This window comes from Apus apus, chromosome 11 (genome assembly GCF_020740795.1).
Source record: "Apus apus isolate bApuApu2 chromosome 11, bApuApu2.pri.cur, whole genome shotgun sequence".
In the NCBI taxonomy this organism is placed as follows: Eukaryota; Metazoa; Chordata; class Aves; order Apodiformes; family Apodidae; genus Apus; species Apus apus.
Window position 1 is genome coordinate 10,675,599 of NC_067292.1, and position 22,684 is coordinate 10,698,282.

The 22,684-nt window shown below is 42.0% G+C and overlaps 3 protein-coding genes across 5 annotated transcripts in view; 1 reads left to right on the plus strand and 2 right to left on the minus strand.

Moving 5' to 3' along the window:
* Positions 1–3,352: 3,352 nt before the first annotated feature.
* On the minus strand, positions 3,353–7,836 carry NUDT19 (nudix hydrolase 19). The gene is made up of 3 exons (XM_051629627.1): positions 7,135–7,836; positions 5,533–5,740; positions 3,353–4,691 (listed from the first exon to the last, which is right to left on the minus strand). Exons 1-3 carry the CDS (start codon positions 7,828–7,830, stop codon positions 4,465–4,467), a joined length of 1,131 nt encoding a protein of 376 aa, XP_051485587.1. The 5' UTR covers positions 7,831–7,836; the 3' UTR covers positions 3,353–4,464.
* A 158-nt stretch (positions 7,837–7,994) lies between these two features.
* The window catches only part of ANKRD27 (ankyrin repeat domain 27), a 49,775-nt gene continuing 35,085 nt past the window's right edge, over positions 7,995–22,684 (plus strand). Inside the window, exon 1 of one of the 3 annotated variants that reach the window (XM_051629105.1) lies at positions 7,995–8,013. The gene's annotated coding sequence lies outside the window, so the exon portion shown is untranslated. The other 2 variants (XM_051629106.1, XM_051629107.1) reach the window with 2 other exon arrangements.
* Positions 12,581–17,032, minus strand: RGS9BP (regulator of G protein signaling 9 binding protein). The gene has a single exon (XM_051629108.1). It carries the CDS (start codon positions 16,566–16,568, stop codon positions 15,855–15,857), a length of 714 nt encoding a protein of 237 aa, XP_051485068.1. The 5' UTR covers positions 16,569–17,032; the 3' UTR covers positions 12,581–15,854.

Sequence of the window (22,684 nt, forward strand, 5' to 3'; positions counted from 1 at the left end):
CCATCATTAAAAAAACCCAAAACACAAAAGAGCCCCAACCTTAGCTAAAACCAATTTTAACATAACACAGAATTTCACTGGTACTTCACATTACATTAATCTGCAATAGTACAAAACAATACCTAGGAATTACAATGGAATAATAAACTACCTACAGACTGAAATACTTTGCACTTAATCTTGGCAGAAAGCAGCATATCACAATATCACCACTGTAGCTCTAGTTTACTCCTTAAAATAATTCACACTGGAAGTTGCTGCCTAATAAAATGTTTTGTGAGAGGGAAGTTAAAGACATTGGCCTTCCACTTCCAAAGCTGGGCTGAACAAGTCAGTACTAAATAAGAAATACAGCTACACTGTGGCAATATGTAGCAACATGCTTTATTAGGAGATGGTACTAATTATTCACAATTTGACACAGAAACGGCTGAAGGTATTTTAGAAGCTTTACCTAATATCAAATGATACAAGCACACCACCCAGGCTACACCTCAGTCTAACACTGCACTATAATATATTGTAAGATGAGAGACATAAGGCTGCCTTAGATACATTAAAAATGTACACTTTTATTTAGGAATAACATGTGAGGCATAAATAACCTCTCCTAATCTCTTAAGTTTTAGACACACAAAACCAATAAATGCCCTATTTAAGTATCAAGGACCAGGCACACCCACACCAAAGGCTGACCCTACTATAGTATTTAGTATTAACCTACCTGTCATTAAAAACGAAATGAGAACACAAACGTTTGCTCAAATCCCACACCCAACGCTAAGATTATTTCCCTTGCAAAGACGCAAGGGGTCACAAAACCCCTCACCCCGAACCCTTGAAAAACGACACCGAAGGTAAAAGGGGCCTTTCCAGCAACACGCTCCTACCAAAACCACCAATTCGCTACCCCAGTCTCTCTTCCTCTAGTCACCCTGACTCTATCTAAAAACCCCACTTCTAACAGGCACAGTGTAAAGAAAAAACCAGCGCAGTAAAAAGTGAAAGACCGTTAAGTAACTAAGCTTCCTGGCTTACCGCCTTCCCCCAACCTTCATCTTCTGCCTTACCCTTACACTCTTCCTCACAGGAAATAAACCCCCTGACCTTCATCACCACCCCGGCCACGAACACGCCCCGGCCGGTTGCTGCTCCCCTCAGAATCTTCCAGAACCAGCGCAGCCCCCGCCCCGCCAGCCCCGCCCGCCACCCCCGCCGAGCGGCCTGCGCTGCGCACGCGCCGCCCTGCCTGCTGCGGGCGCGGGCCCGGGCGCGGGCGGGGCTTTGGCCGCTCCTTGCGGCTGTTGTTGCGGCAACAACGAGGGGCAGTCTTGTCTTTCTGCTGTTCCTGCGCCGAGCTCGGAGGGGCAGGTCTCGCCGTGCAGCGCCGCTGGTGCCTCGGGCTGCGGCGGGAGGCCGGGCGGTGCAGCGGCTGGGATGCTGTGCGTGGCGGGGCATCCCGCGCCGGGAGCTGCCGGGGCTTCTGCAGCTCGTGTTGGCCCAGAGGCCGCGAAGTCTGAAGTGGAGCGTGTTCTTGAACGGTGCATCAGGTAGATGGGGAGAAAGAGCACCTGGCAGCCCTCTAGTTGAGTTCAACTATGCTAGTTAAGTTCACTCAATTGACAACTTTTTAATTCCCTCTGTGGTATACTACCCTTTCAATTCAGGCTTAAAAAAAAAAAAAAGAAAAGCAAAGAACAAAAAAAAGCTTCTGGCCTGATTTAGTTTTGCACAAAGCTGCTTGGCAGGGTGCCAGTCCGAGAGAAGGGGATGAAACAACTGGGAAACAAAGCCCACCTCTTTGGGCAGAAGCCCATACTTAAAAGTGGCTCAGTATTTTGACACTACAGCTTAAATAATCAATACCTTAAACTTAATATTTATAAGCATTTATTGCATTAAATGATAAACCATTTATGCTTGCATTTAACGGTTGTCATTACTTTCTATGTAAAATAAGTGCATTTTTATTACTTTTTTGTGCTGTCAAGCTCCCCCTACTGGACCGTAAAGGCATAATGTATAGCAACACACAGGTGTGTAAAACCACCTGTAAGAATTTAACCTGTACCTAGGTTGCTGAATAGTTTCTTCCCTAAAAATTTTTTTCTATTAATAGCTATTTTCTACTTCAAAAGTAAACAGATGGGACAACCATAAGGTACAGAATAATAAAAATAAAATAACATCAAGGAAGTTCTCCCAGCAGCTACGAAAGAGTATATTGCCAAATCAAAGTAGTTGCATATTATGTCATTTCTTTATTTTTTGTATTTATATATACATATTGCTTTGTATATTTGAATTCATGATCTCGAGGCATATGGGCCAAATGAGGAAAGTGAAGACGCTGAATTTTTGGACAGTGAACTTTTGAGTTGTTTAAGGAACTGTGGATGGAAGCCCCTGGGAAACTTGTGCTCAGTGGTAAAGGAGCAGAAGAGAGCTGGCAGCTCTTGTAGAATGTTTTACTTGAAGTACAAAAGCTCTCGATTCCACAGCATAAGAAATCAGGCAAGGAAGGCAGGAGAACAGCACAGCTGAGTAAGGGCCTTCTGGTCAAACTGAAGTGCAAGAAAGAAATGCATGGACACTGGAAGCAGGAATATCTATCTGCAGGGAAGAATATAGGGATACTGCCTGCATGTATGGGAATGAGATCAGGAGAGATAAGGCACAGCTGGAGCTGAGTTTGGCAAGGGATTAGAAGAATAGTAGTAAGGTATGTTAGTCAGAAAAGGAAGACTTAAGATGTATACCAGCTCAAAATAAGGAACCTTGGTTCTACGCAGAAGGTGAAAGTGAGAGCCCAACCCATGTACATCTTTATGTATGCTGTATCTTGTGCTTACCAATTGCTTGGTTGACTGACTTTACACTGCATGAATAAATAACAATCATTTTGAAGCTATTTGTTAATATAGACATCACAAATATGATCATAAGCATGTCTTTACCTCTTCTAGTACTACAGTCGACGGTGTTCATCTCAAAAATCTAGAAGTCCTGTAAAACAGGATACTTTCTTTCCAACCTGATCTAGTGGGAGGTGTCCTTGCCCATGCAGGGGGATTGGAGCAAGATGATCTTTAAGGTGCCTTCCAACTCAAACCATTCTACCATTCTATTGTATGATTCTGTTGTGTTCAGAAGAGTTGGCCAGAATATTCTGAATGAGATACTATACCGCATAATAAACAGCATACACAATATACTCCTTCATGTGATCCATGTTGAGGAGAGGTATACAAATTTCAACAAGGTCTGCAAAACCAAGAGCACTCTGAGCGTGTTCAGAGAGAAAAGAAAGACATTTTTTTCCAGTCCAAATTAATGCTAAAAACCAATTCAATTTGATGAAAATATTGCAGAAGATTTTAATTGAAACACAGAACAAAAGCTGAAACATAGCTTTCTGAACAACTTTACTGGCTTATCTCAAGTCATCATTCATTTCATTTCCAATTAAAAAATGTTGCTGCTCCACTTACTGCACAAAAAGGACCAAACAAACAAAAATCTAAAACAGAAAAACAAGCAGCAATACTTGCCCTGAACTTCTTAAATCTCAGATATTTTTAGTGAAGTAGTTGAAAAGCTAAATGTGGGACATTGATATAGGGAAGTGGATGCTTCCAAGGTAGTACATATATCCCCTGAAGTTGTTGGTATCATTTTAGAGCTAAACAATTAATGTTTCTATTTTTTAAATGGCTAACAACTTGAAGATAAAAATTATTCTGTGTAAAAAGAATGTTGAGAACTCAATCTGATAGATGACTTTGTCTAAATTATCTCCACCATTGAAAACTGTAAAATTTTTAATAGATTGTAATTAGCTGGAATAATTTAGGTATATCAATATAAACTTATATAAACAAATATAAATTATATATCAATATAATATTTTTTAAAGTGAGTTTTATCTAATAAATCATACATGCACATATACACATTTTCCCAAAAATGAAAGAATTGACTGGGAGATTTCATTCATTCTTGGTCACACATTACAGTTGTCTAATGGATAACTTTGGGAAGCATAGTAAAATAATTCTTCAACTTGAAAGGTATTTGTTCTGATCATCATATATACTTAAATTTTCAGTAAGAAAAGGACCTGTGTGACTCACCAGACCCGTATTCCAGCATAATCTACAATTAGTATGTAAGTAGAATATGGTGGTAATGGTTCAGTATCATTACCATTAAATTGCATTTAAGTTTATTATTAAGTTGATGGTTATGTTAAATTTTCAGTAGCTTATAAACATCACAACTGGCACAACTGTGCTGTTCCAAAGACTGACACAATGATAAACACAAATCTCAAACCACACACACACAGAATGCTTTGGCAGAACAACAGAATATTTTCCTGACTATCTGGCAATTGTCAGAAAGGAGCAAAACCACAGTGAACATGTATAATCAAAAATATTCTAGCTTTAAACCAAACAGGTATTATAATCTGCTATTGCAATCTGAACAATCAGAGTTTATCATCAATGGATTAATATGTTTATATTTTGCTTGAATATTAACATGGACCGCAATATTGTGGATGTTTTTTATTACTATCCTGTGAAATACACTACCCTCTTTCATGAGATCTTCAACCTTCTTATCTGTTGACATGATTATTTTCTTTTCTTCTGTATAATCTGGATCTTCTGGATATAACTCATCCCCTGAGGAGAGAAAAAAAAGTTTAGTACATACTGCCTACCTTATTTTTCAGCATGACCTGGTCAGACAGTTTATATAATGGGTGGAGAACAAGACAGATATTTTTCCAAGTGTATGAAGATAGGCTACAGTAGGTCTAAGAACAGAAACAGTTTTGTTTTCTGTTTTATTGAATAAAGAGTGTTTTGCCATATAAATGCATGTTACTCTTGTGCAGCAGTGCTAATAGGCCACAAATACAGAAATTGTAGAGGTCAAGTGTGATCAAAAAAAAAAAAGAAAATGAGAAAGTATAATGAAGACCAAACTAAAAAAGCAGAAAATAGTAAATAGTAGATGCAGCTTTTCTTAAGGAGAAGGCAAAAATGTACATGCTTATGTAATGAGACACACTTCAGCAGGAAGAAAAGGAATTGGTGTATCACTGCCCTACCACTACAATTGTGAAGACTGGTACTGCAGCTATGCTTGATCCACTTGCCCTTTCAGATAATGGAAGCAAATGAGAATTCCCAGACAGGGACTAAATAGGAGTTCTAATACATACTTAAGATTAAAAAAAGAAGTAGAAATGCTAGCATTTCTTTGTAAATAAACATACCATATGAGACAATGAGATTATAAGTAAGTGCAGAAATAACTGTGCTGTCTGATCCTTGTCTCTTGACAGCAGCCAGTACAAAATGTATCCAAAAAGGAAGACAAACAGTAGAGAAAGCGTGCAGTAACTTGACTTAAAATAGTATTTTCCTTAAAATTATAGGCTGGTTTGTGTCATGTGGCTTCATTAAGTATCAGTTCCCAAGCTTTTATATATTTAAAAGAACCTAAATGTTTTCTTACCTGGCAATAGCTGAATGAAGCCATCTGAAGCAGTTAACATCACAGGCAGCCAACGTTCACACCCTTCTAGAGCTCGATCAGAGCTGAACTTGTGTAATTCATGTAGTGAAGAGAAGTTGCACAGCCTACACAGTTCATAAAACTGAGGTGGAGCAAACCACATTTCTTGAGATTTAAAGCGTTCAATGGCCTCTGGAGGCGCTGACCACTGAAAAATGGAAGCAAGCCTTGAAATAATAGTTTTCTCAGCAGATAGAAAGCATCAGTAACTTTAAAAGCTATTACCAAGGAAGGCTCTACAGAAAAAAGAGCTTGTAATGGTAAAAAATGACTTCTTTTTTTTTTTCCCTATAAAAACAAGTAAGTTTCTGTTTTAAATGTAGGCATGCCAAGTTTGGAAACTAAAATTGCAACTTGTCTTAGGGGCCTGACTAGAAGTCTGCTCAAACCAACAGAAAACCTGAAACTCAATGTGAACTCAGTTAACAGGGGTTGCTACTGATACTTTAATTCTTAAAAGTACCTCTTAAACATCTGCTTCCTGTATACATTGCTTTCACAGCATTAACACCCAGCCATTCATGCTTAAACATGATGTTGGTTTCCATGTGTAAACTATTAGTAATTTTAATTTAATCTCAAATGGTGAATTTGATAATCTAAATGTGTGCATAAGCAGTAGATGAATGTTGTTACTAACAAAATTATAACGTGAACTCCTTCTGAAGATAGAAACTTAGGTACTTTTAAATTTCCACAGCAAGATCTGTTAAAAATATATAGAAAAATCAGTCATATCAAAATTGTCAAACTTTTACAGACCTGTCTGGTTTCTCACCTACTTCTAACTTCCTTTCAGACTTTTTAGAATTCTAAAACAACTTAAAAAGATCCCAGTGTACCTGACCCTGAGTTGTCTTTAAGATGAAGTTTTTTACACTTTTACCCCTTCCAATTAAAACAAAAGTAAAAAAAAAAAAAATCCAATATAGTTCAAAAGATGGTCTTAGTAATACACTCTTTCAGCAAATTTGTAAGTATCTTTAAATATTCCAAGTAACTACAAAATAAAAACTTCCGGCAGCTCTTGAATGGCTGGAACTCTGTGCATGCTACATGGATTTCTCCAGGCATACTAAGGGTGTAATGGCAATTCTCCATTGGTACTGCACAAATGAATCTATCAGAGGGGTTACTTGTCATCCACCTTTGAAAGATCCAGCAATTATGTGAAAATGCTGTGACGTGACACACGCCCTGTGCCATAAAACATCATGTAAAATGACCCTCAAGAAGCACCTCTTCTCCCAGCTGCACGATTGAGCAAGGGAGGCAGTGGCAGCTACTGGTGGGAAGTTCGAGGGATTACCATGAAGATGAAAATCTTTTCTCGTATCTTAAGGGACTGTAATCAAGTATTTAATCGGTAGTGGGCACAGGCAGCGGCACAGCGGCTTCTTCGAGGCGGAGGCTGTGGAGGGGGGGCTGCCGGGGTCAGAAACGGGGCCCCTCGTGCTTGGAATGTGCTGCGGGATACTCGCAGGGAATCGGAGGAGTGAGGTGAACCTGCGGCACCATCCGGTGCCAGCTCTAGCCTCTTACCAGGAAGGCTGTCACCTCTTGGTCGTCCTGCGAGGTGCGGGGCGGCCGCTCCTCCAGGCAGCACAGGTAGAAAGCCGTGTCGTAGCGCCGGCCGCCGCGGCCCGCCCTGCCCACAGGAGTCAGCCAGTTGCTCCACTCCTGCAGCGCCCAGATGTTGGGGACGCAGCCCAGGTGCCGGCAGAGCTGCAGGAAGCAGCCCGGGTCCTGCTGCACCCGGCGCCGCCACTCGCCGAGCTCCGCGGCGGGCGGCAAGAGCTCCGCGGGCAGCAGCGCGGCCGGCCCGCTGCCCGCCGCCCGCCGCGGCACCAGCAGCAGGATTCCCGCCTCCTCGAACGTTTCCCTGATAGCGCAGATACGGAAGGCCACTTCCCCCGGCAGCGGCGAGCCCATGCGCTCGCGGGCAGCGGCGAAGAGCGGAGCGCGGCGGCTGCCGGGGGGCGGCGGCTTCACCAGGCCCAGCCCGCACTGAGGCGAGGCGGGCAGCAGCCCCAGCCAGTCGGCCGAGAAATCCGCCGCCTCCAAAAGACCCCCCGGGAAAACGTAGGCGCCGGGCATGAAGCCGCTGCGAGAGCTGCGCTGCAGCAGCAGCAGCTCATAGTCGAAGGAGCCGAGCGGGGAGCGCGGCAGCCGCCCCGGCTTCGCCGCCGCCAGCAGCAGCGAAGCCGCGTCCCGCCAGCGCCGCAGCTGCGAGCTCATCTTCGGGGCGGGGGAGGCGGCGGGGCCGCGCTGCGGGAGCGCCCGGGCGCCAGCGCCGCCTGGCGTCCCGGAGGAGCCACTGCAGGCAGCGGGCGGGAGGCGCCGTTCCCGCCGGGAGGCGCGGGGGGAGGGAGGTCGGCCGGGAAGCGCCGGGAATGCCGCGGGCCCGTCTGCCTTCAGCCGGTAAGCGGGGGCCTCCGAGGGCAAAAGCCTAAGGAAAGACAGCGGGTTTCCAGGCACGGGGCGAATGGCTGAGAGAAGCACGGGGATGGCTTTAAATCATTTTTAAAAGCTATGGCCTGGGGTAGTTTGCGCTTCCTGAGGTTTCGTAGCACTGAGTGTGTTCGCCGCATGACAAGGTGTGAATGTTGAATAGCTGGAACCCCAAGTCGTCCTGAGTGCTACTGAAGGGACCGTAGTTACAGCCCCAGGATTCACAGAGGGTCAGGAGCCCAGGACTCTGATTTGTGATCATCCTACTGCTGCTGACCCGCCAGGTAGCCTCGGAGAAATCTTACCTCGATTCCACATGAAGGCATGCTGATAAATCATTTTAGGTCTTTAATTAAGCATGTCATGCTCCAAGTTGTTTGAATTTTTTTCTAGTAGTCTTCAGAGGGAAAAGAGTATGTAGAACTTGGAAGCAGTTTTCCTTACACAGCTCTTCTGTTTCCAAGCTTTTGAGTCCTTTGTTACCTAAATAAAGGATATATCCAGGTAAGACAGCAAAAGCTTGAAAAAGTCATTTGAACACACATTTTTTTTTTTAGGAAACATTTAATTTTATTAATTTAACATTAAGATTTGCATTCCTCCATTTAATACTAGATTGTGGTTTGTGTGTTTGTTTGTTTGTTTTAATTTGTAAGGATTTTAAGCAGAAGAAAGCTGGATACAGGTTAAGAAATTTTGTAAGAATGTTATTTGCACATAACATGGAGAATCCTGCTAGATTTTGTTTGGGTAATGCCCACATACCTGCATGTACCTCTGACAAGTGCTCCATTTTCTATTTGAGCATGTACTTAATGCCTGTGAGATGTGGCTCAAGGTAACTGAAAACCAGCAGGATGCTGGAATATGTCAGCTGACAAAAGTAAAGATTCACTCGAGGTCTACACAGGCACAGCTGGGCCATAAGTTCATCCTGGTGCAGTCACCAGAGGTCAGCCAGCCAGCTGATTATACTAAACCAGGCAGAACACCAGCTGCTGTATAGCCAGGCACCATACGAGTCTGCCCTCCCTCTCCTTCCTCATGACCAAATATACAAGCAAAACCAGGACATCTTGTAGCTCTTGCCTCCTTTTTCATACTAATTTAAATAATTATTGCTCATCAGTGATTGCCATGTTAGGCAAGGGAAGCCTGAGGTCCACTAATGTGCCTGTTTCCTAGTAGAAGGCATTTTGAACATAAAAACATGATGTTCACCTTGTTTGCTTTTTGCACTCGGTATATAAGTATTCATCTTGCTGGAATGTGCTTTGCCTAAAAGCTGCTTTACTGGTGAAATATTAATAAGGTTTTTCAAGAGGTTTTTCAAGATTTAATGAGCTTGATGGCTGACCAAAAAGATTTAGTGTCCATTATGTCAGATAATTTCAGCATAAGGACATTTTAAGTAGAAAGTACTCGTGTACCAATAATGAATACTGTCATTTTCAAATCAGTTGTTAATACCAGCACATACATGGCACGTACCAGCACATACATGGCACGTACCAGCACAATTTTGCCATCTTACTGTGGCAAAAATGCAATGTCTGGTATTTCTAAAAAGCATGTTTCATTTCTTAATCTCCAGCTTAATTAAGTAGGTTATTCACTGTATAGTTTTGCAAGTATTGTGTCCAAAATGTGAATAAATCTTAGATCTAGGAAATGAACATTTATGACTACAGCACCATTATATGGATTGACTAAAAATTAAAAAAAAATAGCTACCTTCATACAAAACAATATTCTAACAAATCAAAGCAGATCAGAAAATGAGGTTACAGATAGTGTTAACAATTGGAAGTGTCCTACTTCCAACAGACATATGACAGATTACGTGTCATTCAAACTGAAATGATGGTTCTAATTCTGCAGTTTTTAATTACATTAATAGTCTTCACACGTGTAGTTTCTCACTAAACTGAGCAGTGATGGCTTACATGAGTTATGATTCAGACCACTCCCTCTAGGACCCAGAACTCAAATGTGTGTTTATATATAAAATTACACATGCATAGCATATTAGATTAAGTTTCTAAGGCAGTATCATGTTTGTTGTGTCTGGTACTCCTCAGTCACTCTATATGGTATAAATAGTTAAACATTTGTCTTTTGATGGTATAAATAGTTAAACATTTGCCTTTTGTCTTCTCATTTCTGCCTTTCTCACTTGTTTTTCCCCCAAAGCTTGCTGTTTATGTACAGATTCTTCAAGTTCATACTTGATGAATGAGAAGAAATTGCAGTTGTATTTAAAATATTTTTTTCAAGACTATTATACATGGCTGTATGACCTGATGTTTACTATTCTTACCAAAAACTCATTAAGTCATGTTTTAGGCTATGTGATTCTTTAATGCTGTGACACATCAATGAGTTTGACTGTGTATGTTCTTTGAACATTTTTGTGCAAGAGACAGACTTGACTGATCATAGACATGATTATTTTAACGCAGAGTGAAAATGACAAACCACACATTTATATTATGATTGTGACTTCCATTGTGTGTCCATTTCTGTCCACTTGAATTAAAATTAGCTCTTAGAGGATTTGTTAGTTGGTTTAATTTGGTGGAGAGCTTATTAGTAAGTATATTATAACTACTATCATGTAGTGCAGTGTAAATAAAATGTACAGTTCAATCAAACAGAACACCACCACCTGATGCTGTGGAGGCTCAGGAAGTCAGTTTCTGACACTTAGGAAAATCACAGTAAATATTCTGACAAAATTACTGGAACTGAGCAATAAACATAATTGCTTTTACTGACTAACCTCTGTGGGTGAGATTTTTAGTGAGGCTGTAATTCTATTTGTATTTGCCTACATGGCCTCTAGTCACGTTGCTTCCAGCATGAAATGCTTGTGCTTGGCTGTGTGAGAAGATGCAGAAGAGCCTTCATACTTGTCACATGCCATGTGACTTTTCACCTTTCCACAGGTTTAATCACTGCTAGCTGATTAAGCTACATTTCCAACTGCATCCCCAGTACTGCAGCAGCAAGCTGTTGGGACGCATGACAGAATCCAGCCTTCTGGGACCATCTTTTCCAACAGAAAGTCTCTTGAAGTGTGAAGCAGAGAGAGACAAGTGTTGTCTTGATATCAACATGTAGCAAATCAAAGTATTTTTACACTTATTCTGTGTTGAGTTAATCAGAGAACAGGTGGCCAGTTCCATTCAGGGATATTTGATATTCTTTGTTCCACTGGATAAAAGATACTGCTGTCTTACTGAGAAGCTGTAGTTTAACATTGTCATGCTATTAATTATATTTAACAAAAAACATACTTTGCTAACATAAGATGAAGATGTATTATGTACATCCATATCCTTCTTTTTCTTGTCCTTTCCTCAACACATGCAGATAATTTTATATGAAGACTTTTTTTCTAATCCCACTTTTATCATATGCTTACCATGGCAGGTGCTGCTCACGTGTAAACTACAATTTTGTCCCGCATTAAAAGGCTTACATAATCGTATTGAGAGAAAGCATTTAGAGATCTGTAATCCACTGGTCTTACTGAATGACTTTTTACATAATGAAAATCTGTGAAGGGTAAATATGTTGACTAGGGGTTCCATTAGCACTTAAACACAAGTTATTTCTGGACAATGTACATGAACAACACAAACCTTAGAAAGAAAAGAAAGTCCATATGCAATTCTTCCAGATAACAAACAATAAGCACCTATTTAATTTTTAAACAGGAAGCTCATGAAATGACTCATCTAGTCAGTTTTAAAATAATTGCATTCACATACAAATATTTTAATATTTACAGGAAGAATTGATAAACTTTTTATTTTGTATTCATAATGCTGAAGGTTGATTGTTACATTGTTTGCGGTATAAAAATAATAACTTTAATTATGTTTCTGTGTTAATTTTGTTAGTGAACTAAAAACTGTAGAGAGTGTTCATGGTGATAGATATAAGTCCTGGAATAAAACTACAAATTTCTGCATTTAACAGACTCAGTTATGATAGTTTGATACAACTGTTGATTGTTGTTGCTGTCAGTAACATAGGACCAAATTTCACACTCCTTAGATTATGTATCTTTTGCTAAAGTAAATGCAAACTCTGCTGGCTGAAAGGGGGAGAGTCTGGGTTATAACCCAGTGGGGATCTAATACATTTGTCTAGTCTAGTCTACTCTCTAGTTTTCAATTGCCTGAGCAGATGTTTCTGTACTTTTTTCAACAACACTGAACAGGCAGTGCTGGAGGCAATGTCATCCCTGTCAACCCTAAATGTTGCTGTAGCTGTTTCCTAAGGCAGAGATTTTTTGACTTCTACACTGTTGATTCCTTTGCAGTATAAATTAAGATATATCACTATATTCAACTTCAGGAGCTTAAGAAGGGTGCATTTATGTAAATAAACTGTAATGGGAGGGCTTAGCATGTTACTTTTATTTCTGTGGTTGAAATAGGTACTTTTTGTTTAGATGAGATTACTGACAAGATGCATTAATATTGCAGTTTTTGTTAGATTTTAATTACTGTTGCAAGCCAACCAGTAAATTATAAGAATGTACTTTATTTTAAGTTAAATAAATAGTGACAGTAACAAGTTTGAATTACTCAAAGTGTAGAAAATACCACCCATGTACAGGCAAAACCAGTATAATTCAAGTCAGGTATAAGTTTTTAGTATACATCACATTTAATGTATCCTGTGAATAAAGACAAAAGAACAGAAGTAGAACAACACTGAAATGAAGCAGTAACCATCTTTTGTATTGAAAACACAGTAACATTCTCCTTCACTGATCAGCATGAGAGTATCTTCATTGTCATCATGCTGTTATATACAGAGTATTTAAAGTTTGCCTTCCCATTTTTCATTTACAAAACCAACAAGCATTTGTAGTCTCCTTCTGGTTGCATTCCAGTGGGGAAAAATAATGAAGACTTGCAAATCTACAAGAACTCTTTATCTCTTACTTAAAAGAACCATCTGTATGTACTTTTGGGCAAGGGGGGGTTTCACCTTGTTTTGATTTTGTGTGCTGTTGTGCCTGAACTGTCACATTGCGCATACACTTGTATCAAGTGTAGAAGATTAATGGCACGAAGATTATCCATTTAGATGGTGCCAATCCTCTCTTCAAAGTCTACTTAATCTATTAATTTCAGGTGGCCTAAATATAAAATGATACAGATTTTTAGGAACAAAATAATGATGAATAAATCTGCAGCCAACTTTGTCTTAAGATTTGAAAATATATTATTTTTCCAAGGCCAAATCCTTTAAATACTAATTGTGTGCATATTCATAATGAAGCAAGACTTACATAATTATAGGCTACTTGAATTAATTGAGTACTGTACACAAAATCAAAATTTAAAAAAAATGTAACAGACTGAAAATATACAATTTACAAACTCACTGAGGCATGCTTTGGAAGATTCCCTATTCTTAAACATTCTTCTATACAACCAACCATAGATAAAAAGCATACATACTTCAAGATACCAGTATACAAGATAATGAATGCTGTAGGTGTTACCGTTTACTTATCCACCAGAAGTCAGATTTGCATTACTTGGGTTTTCAGAACATGTGTTTAAACAATCGGATTTCAAAACATTACATTTTCAAGAACAGAATCCAACTTACCCACCTTCCTGTGAACTAAGATAAAGGAGAGTGCAAAGAGTAAAAATACCCACAAATCCTTACTGACTGGGGGTGGCAATCCAAATATGTACATTCTCTCACAGCTTTTGCTGTATTTTCCATAAATATCTTTACTCAGTATGATTGTGAAGGACATCTCATTTAAATGAACTTACAGTAATTACACCTTTTCTAAACAGACTGAAACAGTAGCACCGATAAATACAGGCTTGACTTTGTTAGAATGCTGCTGGGAATCTCTAAATTAACTACATATAAAACTCATCCTATGGAATGAGTGAAATACAATAGAAAGGAATGTGGAGTCATCCCAGAAAACTGTGAATTCCCACGAGAATGGAGCTAGACTGGATCAATGTGCAGAACTGACATTATGCTTCAACATCATGGTAGTCTATAGCCTTTAATTAGACTTCCACATTTTTCCTCACCTAATTTTTTTTTTCTCACAAGTGACCAGATTGAAAATTTTCACACACTTTTTTTCCCCAAATCCAGTTCTCCAGGTTTTAAAGAATAAACTTTGCTGCAGTTTTTCAAAGTATGTTTACTTAACTAAAAAATATTAGCTGTTTATGAGTGTTGCTAACATAATTTAACAAGCATTAAGACAATTGGCTAGTAACTTCACAAAAAATATCTGGTTGTTACTTTTTGATAGTGTCCATAATAAACAATGCAGAAGAATAATAAGTTATTCAAACCCCAGTATTATGGGGTCTCTGTATTTGTGTGTGGAATGCCTCATATACATATGGCACTATAAAGTACATACCAAGCATTCTTGAAGGGATAGTCTGTGTTCACAGTAACAGAAGATATTCCCATAGGTTATATAATAAGTAGGTACTTTTACAAAACATTCTAGAGCTTCTTTACCAAGTTAGTGTTTGTCTCCCCAGTTTTACTTTTAAACTATGATAATTCTATAGGGTAGCACTGGAAAGTTTTATGCTGCTTTTGCATTTAGCTTCCAAAAATTGCAGTTTATCAAATTGGACCAATCGTACAGGCTTCCTGTTTCCCAAATGATTAATCAGACATGAATGAGATATGAAACCGAGACACATTTTTAGCTTTGTCTGGATTTTTGCAAAGAATTCAGGAGCTTGCAGAAATCTGACACATACACCGGCATCAATCCTTGCCTGTTAACCCGAGAAGGGATCTCTTCAGGTTGTTAAAAAGGTCTGCTTTAACTCAACCTTTTTGTTTGCTAAAGTCTGCCCTCAAAAGTTACAGCTTCTGCTCTGGGTAGATTCATTGCTACTATTCTCATAATTTTATGTGAAATGCAAACTGTTGGCTTCTACAGAAATAAAATGAATGAGAGGAAAGGAGCAGCCTTTCTGCAGGGGAAGACAAAATTGTGGTACATGAGAACCACAAGGGTTGCTAGTATTTTTTCTGAATATGCAACTCTCCCTTTTTTCTCGTTGGATTCAGAAAGCAATTAGTCATTTGCGTGTGCTGTGCCAACCCAAGCAACTGAGTTCTGTACAATCCAGTCTAAATCAGCAAATACTATCTGGTATCAAATGTTGCTTTTTCTTTTTTCTCAGTCCTCTTCCACACCCCTCCTTCCCCAACCATTACCTTATCTAAAATACAGGTTGTTTACATTCTTTTATTGGGGTTTTCATCCTTCCCCTTATCCTCCCCTGAAATAATATTTTGTGTATTTGGTGAGAAAACCCCACCATATTCTATTCACTTTGTCAGACAAACACCTGTGTTATCTTCCAAATGCTTGTTACTCTCAAATTCTGTAAACAGTGACCAGCAGCAAACTCCAGAGCCTATTCACGAGCAAAAAATACAGGTTTCTGAGAACAGTGATCTATTAACAGCAGAGAAGTCCCTGTTATAGCCAGTAGCGATAATACCCTGATATTTCACAGTTAACCATTAAAAGTCCAGCAAATGAAGATGCCCTATTCTGCAGGCTGATTTGCATCTCTTCAAAAAGCAAGAAGAAACAAATCGTGCCTTTTAGGATACTGAGAGGCAAAAGTTTTCTTTGTTTTTTTCAAGTGCTAGGATTGAATTTTTAGCTCATCCAAGTGACCCGTTTTGAAATTAAAAGCGTGAAACATTCCAAAGCCGGACTGGGGCGGGGGGGTTTGCTCTTGTCAGAGCCTGCAATCACTCTAAGAGAGTTTTACCACACACACTGCCAGGATGATAGCCACAATGAGCACAGCAGAGAAAACAATCCCAGCTAGAACCTTGCTGATATCGCAGAAGGATTTATTTTCCTCCATAGAGATCACGCCAATAGAAGAAGCGCCCACACTGATGGTGGATTTGAGTTCAGCCCCTGGGTCTTGCTTAGCCTCTACTGTCCACTGGGGGACATTCACCTTCATTTCCATCTCGTACATCATCTCTCCTACCTGGTTGATTTCGTTCTCGAGGTCTTTCAAATCCACCACGTCTATATTGTTCTCAGCCTCGTATTTCATGTTCTGGACGCTCATTGCCCTGGCGGCCACGCCAGATGTTCCCCCGCTCATGCCTGTCTGGATCAGGTGCTTTTTGGGGACGTTTAATGGGAACTCGTGGCCCAGCTCCAGGGCTCTCCTCATGTCGATCTCCAGGATCTCTAGGCACGTGGAGAAAATCACCCATAGCCTCTCGAACTCGGCTTTATCTTCCTTACTCACGGTTTTGTCCTTCAGGACCGTGGTGAGCTTGTTCCTGTTGGCTACCGCTAGCTCCTGGGCTTTCTGCCGCGTTTTCTTGAGCTCCTCCCGCAGGTTCTGGGAGTCCGCGGTGCCGCCGATGGTCAGCACCATGTGCCGGTAGCAGGCGGTCACCTTGTTGAGCGCGTCCAGCAGCGCTTTGCACTCCTCCTTCACCATGATCCCGCCGGCACCGCGGCCGCGCCGCCCTGCGCTACCGCTGCTCCGCCCCGATCACCCGGTACCGGGACCCGGGAGCTGCCAGAGCCAGACGTTACCAGCGCACATGGCAAGCGGCAGCCTCGGGTCGCGCATCCATGCAGCACCTCTGACCCGCCTGGCGTCTCCGCCGGCTGCTCAGGGAGCCGGGGCGAGCTGCGGGGCGCTGCGGGGGGACATCGCTCCCCGGCTGCTGCTGTCACCGCTACTGCCACCGTGCAGGAGAACCGGGGGGCTCGTTCCGCGCCGAACTTGCCAGGCCTTCCAGCGATCGGGCGCCGGTTTTTGAAAAGTGCCAAACACCGCGGAGGGAGAGGAAAAACAAGTAAATAAATAAGCAAATGCAAAGGCTAAAACTCCGGAGAACGCAGGACGAGCAGCTGCCGCCGCCCGCCTTTAACAAGCCCCAGCCGGCGCCCGGGGGTCACATGGCGGCGGGCGGGGAGCGCCCGGCCCGGCCCGGCCCTATAAGGCCTCGCAGGCTCCGCCTCCCCAGGCTGCGACCCCGCGGCGGCTCCTCGCTCGCTCCCCGGCCATTGGCTTCGTGCGGCGCCGCCGCCGCGCCGGGCCCGCCCTGGATCCCGGTAGGGCTCGGCTCAGGCGCGGAGCCGTCAGGGGGAGGTGGGCCGGCAGCGGCCGGGGAGGAAAGGGGGACAATGTTGTCGGTGTAAGTAGCGCTCCCGGCCCGCTCCTCGGGGGGAGGGCGGCTCCCCGCGGCGCCGAAGTGAGCGTGCGGCTGTGGGGACCTGCCCGGCTCGGCCCGTGCGGCGGCGGCCGCCGGCTGGTCCCGGCCGTGCCCTCCCGCTCCTCCGTGCCGGGGAGGGGGCAGGGCAGGAGCTGCTGGCCGCGGCCTGGCCGCCGTGCGGGGCGGGGCTGGGCCGGGCCGGGCTGACCGCGGCCTGGGCTGGGGCTGCGGGGCCCTGCGTGGGCGGCCGGGGCCGGGCCGAGCCGTTCAGGTCTCCCCGGCCGCACCAACAGCCGGCACTTGTCAGCGCCCGCGGTCTTGTGGGCACCTGCCTTCGTCCGGCTCCTGCACTGCGGGAAAGCGTCAGAAATGTTGAGGGCTTTGTTGAACTTCATTTGACCCCAGCAACGCAGGTTATTTACGTGAGGTCAGCGCTGTCGGACTCAGCCAGGCTTCACGGCGGGTTGCAGGCGCTGCAGGGGGAAGAGCTCGTGTTGTCTTCACCTCAAGCAGGGGGTTTGGGAAGGCCCACGGGCAGGGCCGGTGTGCGGCTCGGGATGTCTGCAGGTAGCTCCAGTCAAGCAGTTACACACTGCAAAGGCAGGAAGCACCCTCATTCTTCACTAGCAGAAATGATGTTTCACAGACTACCCTTGTGAATGCTCTGAAGTACAGTACAGTGGTAGTGATGGGCACTAGGCTGTGTTTATAGGTACATCTGGACTTTCTGTGAAAACAGAACTGATGATGAGTGTTACATAGTAAACTAAAATGTGTTGTCTTCAGCACATCATGTGTCTTTGCCAAAGTGATCTGGAGAACTTGCTTGCTATAACAGGTACTACTACATATCCCTCAATGTTTGTGGGTTTTCTGATGCGAAAGTAACTTGAAAAAGATGTGAAGACATGCCTCAATGAGGAGGAGGAGCACGACCCTTTCCCTTATTGTGTCACTCCTGCAGTACGGCGTGTGCTATGAGCAAGATAATTTGCTGTGAGCTGCAGAGTCCAGACAGACTGACTTTCTGATGCTGAGCCCACCCTGAAGAGTCTTTTCTAGACTACGTTCCTTCTTCTGGATCTTGGTAGCTTGGACTCTGCTGACTGGATATTTGTTGTTCTGCTGTAATTTTGACTCTAAGGCATATGTAGTTTTCTGCTGCCAAGTGGTTGCTACCTATGGAAGAAACTGCTGTTTTCTAGATTGTCAAGTTTCTACAGAGTACCCTGAGTAGCTCTCTACCGATTTGTGTCTTGGTAGCCTAGGAGCAGTGAATCAATAGCACCTGTTTCCTTGTAGGAATAAAGAAACACAGGATGTTTTTAACATGATCGTAAGTGAAATCTTATAATTGCTTAATCATTGTCAGGTGGAAAAGGGATTAGGTCTCGGTTTGAACCTAGAGTCCCTAAGTGACCTGACTGTTAAGCTTATTGCTGACTAAATTACGCATATTTTTTGTGTATGTGTATAGTAGCTGTGTTTAAAATCTGCCACGTCACTGAAGTTACTGTTCATTGTGGCACATCAGAATCTTGAAACTGCTCCTCTGAAAGTAGCTGAAAAGGGGAGGGAGGGGATACTGTGTCATAACATGTGACTACTTACACCTGAATGTGGCAGCAGTTATAATCTGTATCACATAATGCCTAAATACATCTTCAGGTGTGTCACGTGGGAAGAAAGAGGCTGTTACTTAGATTAGTTCTAAATTAAGTTGAGCTGCATGTAGGTTGCCAGTTCAGGTAGGTTGTGGAAACTCTTGAAATTCAGTTGTACTTGGTCAGATAGGCATGATGGTCTTAAAATCCAAATCTTCCTACCACTTTCAGATGAGATGCTGACTAGCCAAAATATTGCTGTGGGAAAACTACTAGGATAAAGAACTTCCTTGAAAGCTAATTAGGGAGCAGCATAATGAGTAGGGAGAGAAATGTATATTCTGGTTCTGTGGAAAGGCTTTCTTGTAACAGGTGTTAATGACTATATTCTTTCTGTTCAGTACCCTTAAAAACAGTTGCAAAATATGCTGTGATGCTTTTTGACCGTCACTGCTTTGGCTAAATGCTATATCCTCATTTTGTAGACTTCCAAGTAGAATTTTAGGTAAATATGTCTGTTTTGTTGAAATGGTTGGTAAGCCTTGCCTGGTGGGCTTGCTTTTGGAGTAAGTTCATATTCTGACCCTGCATACTTGGTGTCTTTACAGGCTTGCTGCTAGTCTGGGAGCTGACGTCAACCTTATGTGGTCTGTTGTGAACAGGGGTGTCAGTAACTGGCATTACCTTTGGTGGCCACCATCTCAGCAGTACAGTGCACCCTTGGTATACAGGCTGGGGAGCTGTACCACTGTCTTGCCTCAGTAACTAAAGAATCAAAATAATTGGCTGAAGTAAAACACAGTTTATCCTTGTCTTTCAACTCCTTAGTTTTTCATCCCACCACCCCCAAAAAAAAGTGTATGTGCTGACACCTCTGCAAGCCTGAGGAGGTGGCCTTAAATACAGCTCACTAATATTTGTAGGAAGTATCTTTGTTTGAGAAGCTGTTTTGGGAACTTTGTACTTAGTTAATATTTGTCCTTTAGACAGGTTCCTTGCAATTGGTTGTGGTTCACTGATTGTCACTCTCTACATTGTTCCTGGGCTTGCTTGGGGATGTCATGCAGCTTTAATAGTGGTAAGCCAAAGAATGGAAATTCTTTGCAGGTACTCTAGTGGGTTTCTAAACCTACAGGAATCTGGAATCTAGTTTCTATTCTTCTGCAAAGAGGAGAATGCAACCTGTTCCTAGTACTTGGCTTGTGACAAGTAATAAAAATCAGTGGAAGTGACTGGATAAAAGTAGAAAGCTTTGAAAGATAAGACATTGATTGAAATGTTCTTTCTCTGGAGGAAAGTAGTGACTAGGGAGAGTCAAGTCAGTATATTCTTTGGCCTTAAGTCTGAGATTAGTAAGAACATGTCCACATAAAACTATGGTGCAAATACACAGTTAAAATAGAGTGAACCTTCTTACTACTTTTTAAGCACGAGATGAGTTTTAGAGTTTACAAGGTGGGGTTCCTAATGAGAAGCTGTGTGAAGAGCTGCTAGAAACTGAACTGCATGTCTGTTGCTGGCAGGTGCTGTTTGGTTTCTGGGGAAGGCATCTTTGAGAAGTGTGGGAGCAGTGGTAGAAGAGCCAGTGTTCTTAGGCCTAAAAAGGGCTTGGGAGGTGTTTGGCCCAGGCAAAAGTTAAGTCATGAGATCATCTGCCAGCTTTTAGCCCTTTGCTGGAAGAAATGTATGACTGAAGAGGAGATGCTGAGAAAAATTAGTGTATTTCTGGAATGCTTCTCACCCCTCTTTTTCAGACACTTTCATTGCTGCCAGACTGATGCTTAGTTTTTCCCTGATTGCTAGGAAGCCTTGAGCTGTCTGATACTCTACTTTATAATCTGCTAAGTCAGAGGTGTTATTCTGACATACTTCACTTCCAAGAAATCAATACAAGCTGCATCTGAATCTAACGGGTAGGAATAGTTTCTTCCTTTGCTCCTTTGTGGTGAACATGTCTCAGCTGTTTTTCATAAGATGCTCAGTGTTTATCCCTCAGGAGAAAGAATAAGGTTTCTTGTGTGCTCAGAAGCACAGAAAGGGTATTCTGTTTTCATTTTGAGGTGAATGCTGATTTGAGGGCTCAAGTCCAGGTTGTAACCTTTGCCAGGTGTACATATGAGGAATAAGAGTGCAGGTAAAACAGTGATAACTAGACTTTTGTTCAGACTGAGACTAAATATCACTTGGATTCTTGTTTGCTTGCCAAGTGTTTTAAGATAAGCTTACCTTCAGCTGTTCTTGTTTAGAAGTGGTGCTCTTAAAGAGGAAAAAAGGACTTCTGTAAAAAAACAGCAGCAACAAAGCATTTAAGTAATTTAGAACTGGGGAACAACTGCTTCCTCGTTTCTTTCTATGGAGCTCTGCAGTTTGGTGTGGTAGATACACATACAAACTGTCAGAAATATCAGTATGTCTGCTACTCTGAGATAAATAGCTTTTAGTTGAGTAATAAGTTGCTGCTTGTTCTAACTTATTATTTTGAGCATTTCAGCAAGTGGTATTCTACTTAGAAGTTTACTAAGCCTCTCACTTGTTACTGTTGTAGACTCTAAGATGATGTTATGTGAAACTGAGGAGGAGTGAAACTGCACAGTATTGCTGTTCAAGTAAAATTCAGGGAGTTGATACTTTATGAACATGGTGTGCTACTGGATCTGGTGCTGAATATTGAAGAACCTGGCATTCTCTTTCTTTGTAGTTGCACTTTCGTGAAGAGGACACTGATGGACCTGGTGTTAGGATTCCAGTATATGTCCTAACTTGTTCTCCTGGAAGGATTTTGGATGACTGAATTAGGCTAATAATTTTTACCAACTTTGGAAGCTGTTTTCCTGTCATTGCTCTAACGAAGTATTATTAAAAAGCTTTAATGAAAACATAATCTTAGTGTTCAACATTGAATAGGAAGTGTTTGTATGCAGAATCCCTGAGTCTGTTATGAAAGGCATTTTCTCTACTGTATGTTATTTTAGGTTTTTAACAGTGACGTTCAGAAGATGATGTGCCTTAGAATTGGGTAAATAGCTGTGTAACTTGAATGTGGACATGATATAACTGCCAAGTAACAATGCAAATATGGTGATGTCATTTTTAATGGCTGTTTGTCTAAACTTCAAAATGCTTCTTAAAGGAACTGAAACCTGATAGGGTTGTAAAAGGTACCTCATTTGACCATCTCTAAAGAAAAATCATCAATGACAAACTGTCATAGTTAACTCCTGCTTGTTGTTTTCAGTACCAAAAGTCCTAAGACTTAATTTCCAGTGTTTTTAGAGAAAAAAGTGACATGTTCAGATTCCATGCGATTTTTTCCATTTTGGCTATTCCTTGTACCATTAGTCGTATAATTAGAATTATCACTTTGCTCTTAATCTAGAAAGAGTTGGCTGGTTGAAGGTTATTAAGCATTTCTGATCGGCTAGCTTCTGTACTTCCAGCAATTTGAGCTATTTTTGTGTTTAAAGGCATGAAGCCACACACTTAAATGATTCCATGTAAGTCTTTTATATAACACTGGTACTTGTGTATTGCTTTATGGCTCAGCACAACAGAATTAAATAAATCTTGTAATGAATATGGCTTATGACAATTTTTAGTGGGCTTCCTGTTAAACAGTTCTGGTGATGTATACAAGGCTTTGTACATCTCCTTCTTTCTTTGTTAGTAAATCTAAAGCTGTCCTCCAAGGCACAAATAGAAGAAGAAGCCTGTGTTCCCCTGGTGCTTCTGCTCACCCCCTCCCCCCAAGTTAAATTAGGCTGAAGTTGAATGTTGTGTTCTGCCAGCAA

Excerpts from the sequence above, each read along its gene's own strand:
- NUDT19 (XM_051629627.1), bottom strand. The coding sequence starts at position 7,830 with ATGAGCTCGCAGCTGCGGCGCTGGCGGGACGCGGCTTCGCTGCTGCTG. Across the intron at positions 5,741-7,134 it reads AAGAGGTGACAGCCTTCCTG|TGGTCAGCGCCTCCAGAGGC; the intron begins GTAAGAGGCTAG and ends TCCATTTTTCAG. Across the intron at positions 4,692-5,532 it reads CTTCATTCAGCTATTGCCAG|GGGATGAGTTATATCCAGAA; the intron begins GTAAGAAAACAT and ends TTCTCTCCTCAG.
- RGS9BP (XM_051629108.1), bottom strand. The coding sequence starts at position 16,568 with ATGGTGAAGGAGGAGTGCAAAGCGCTGCTGGACGCGCTCAACAAGGTG.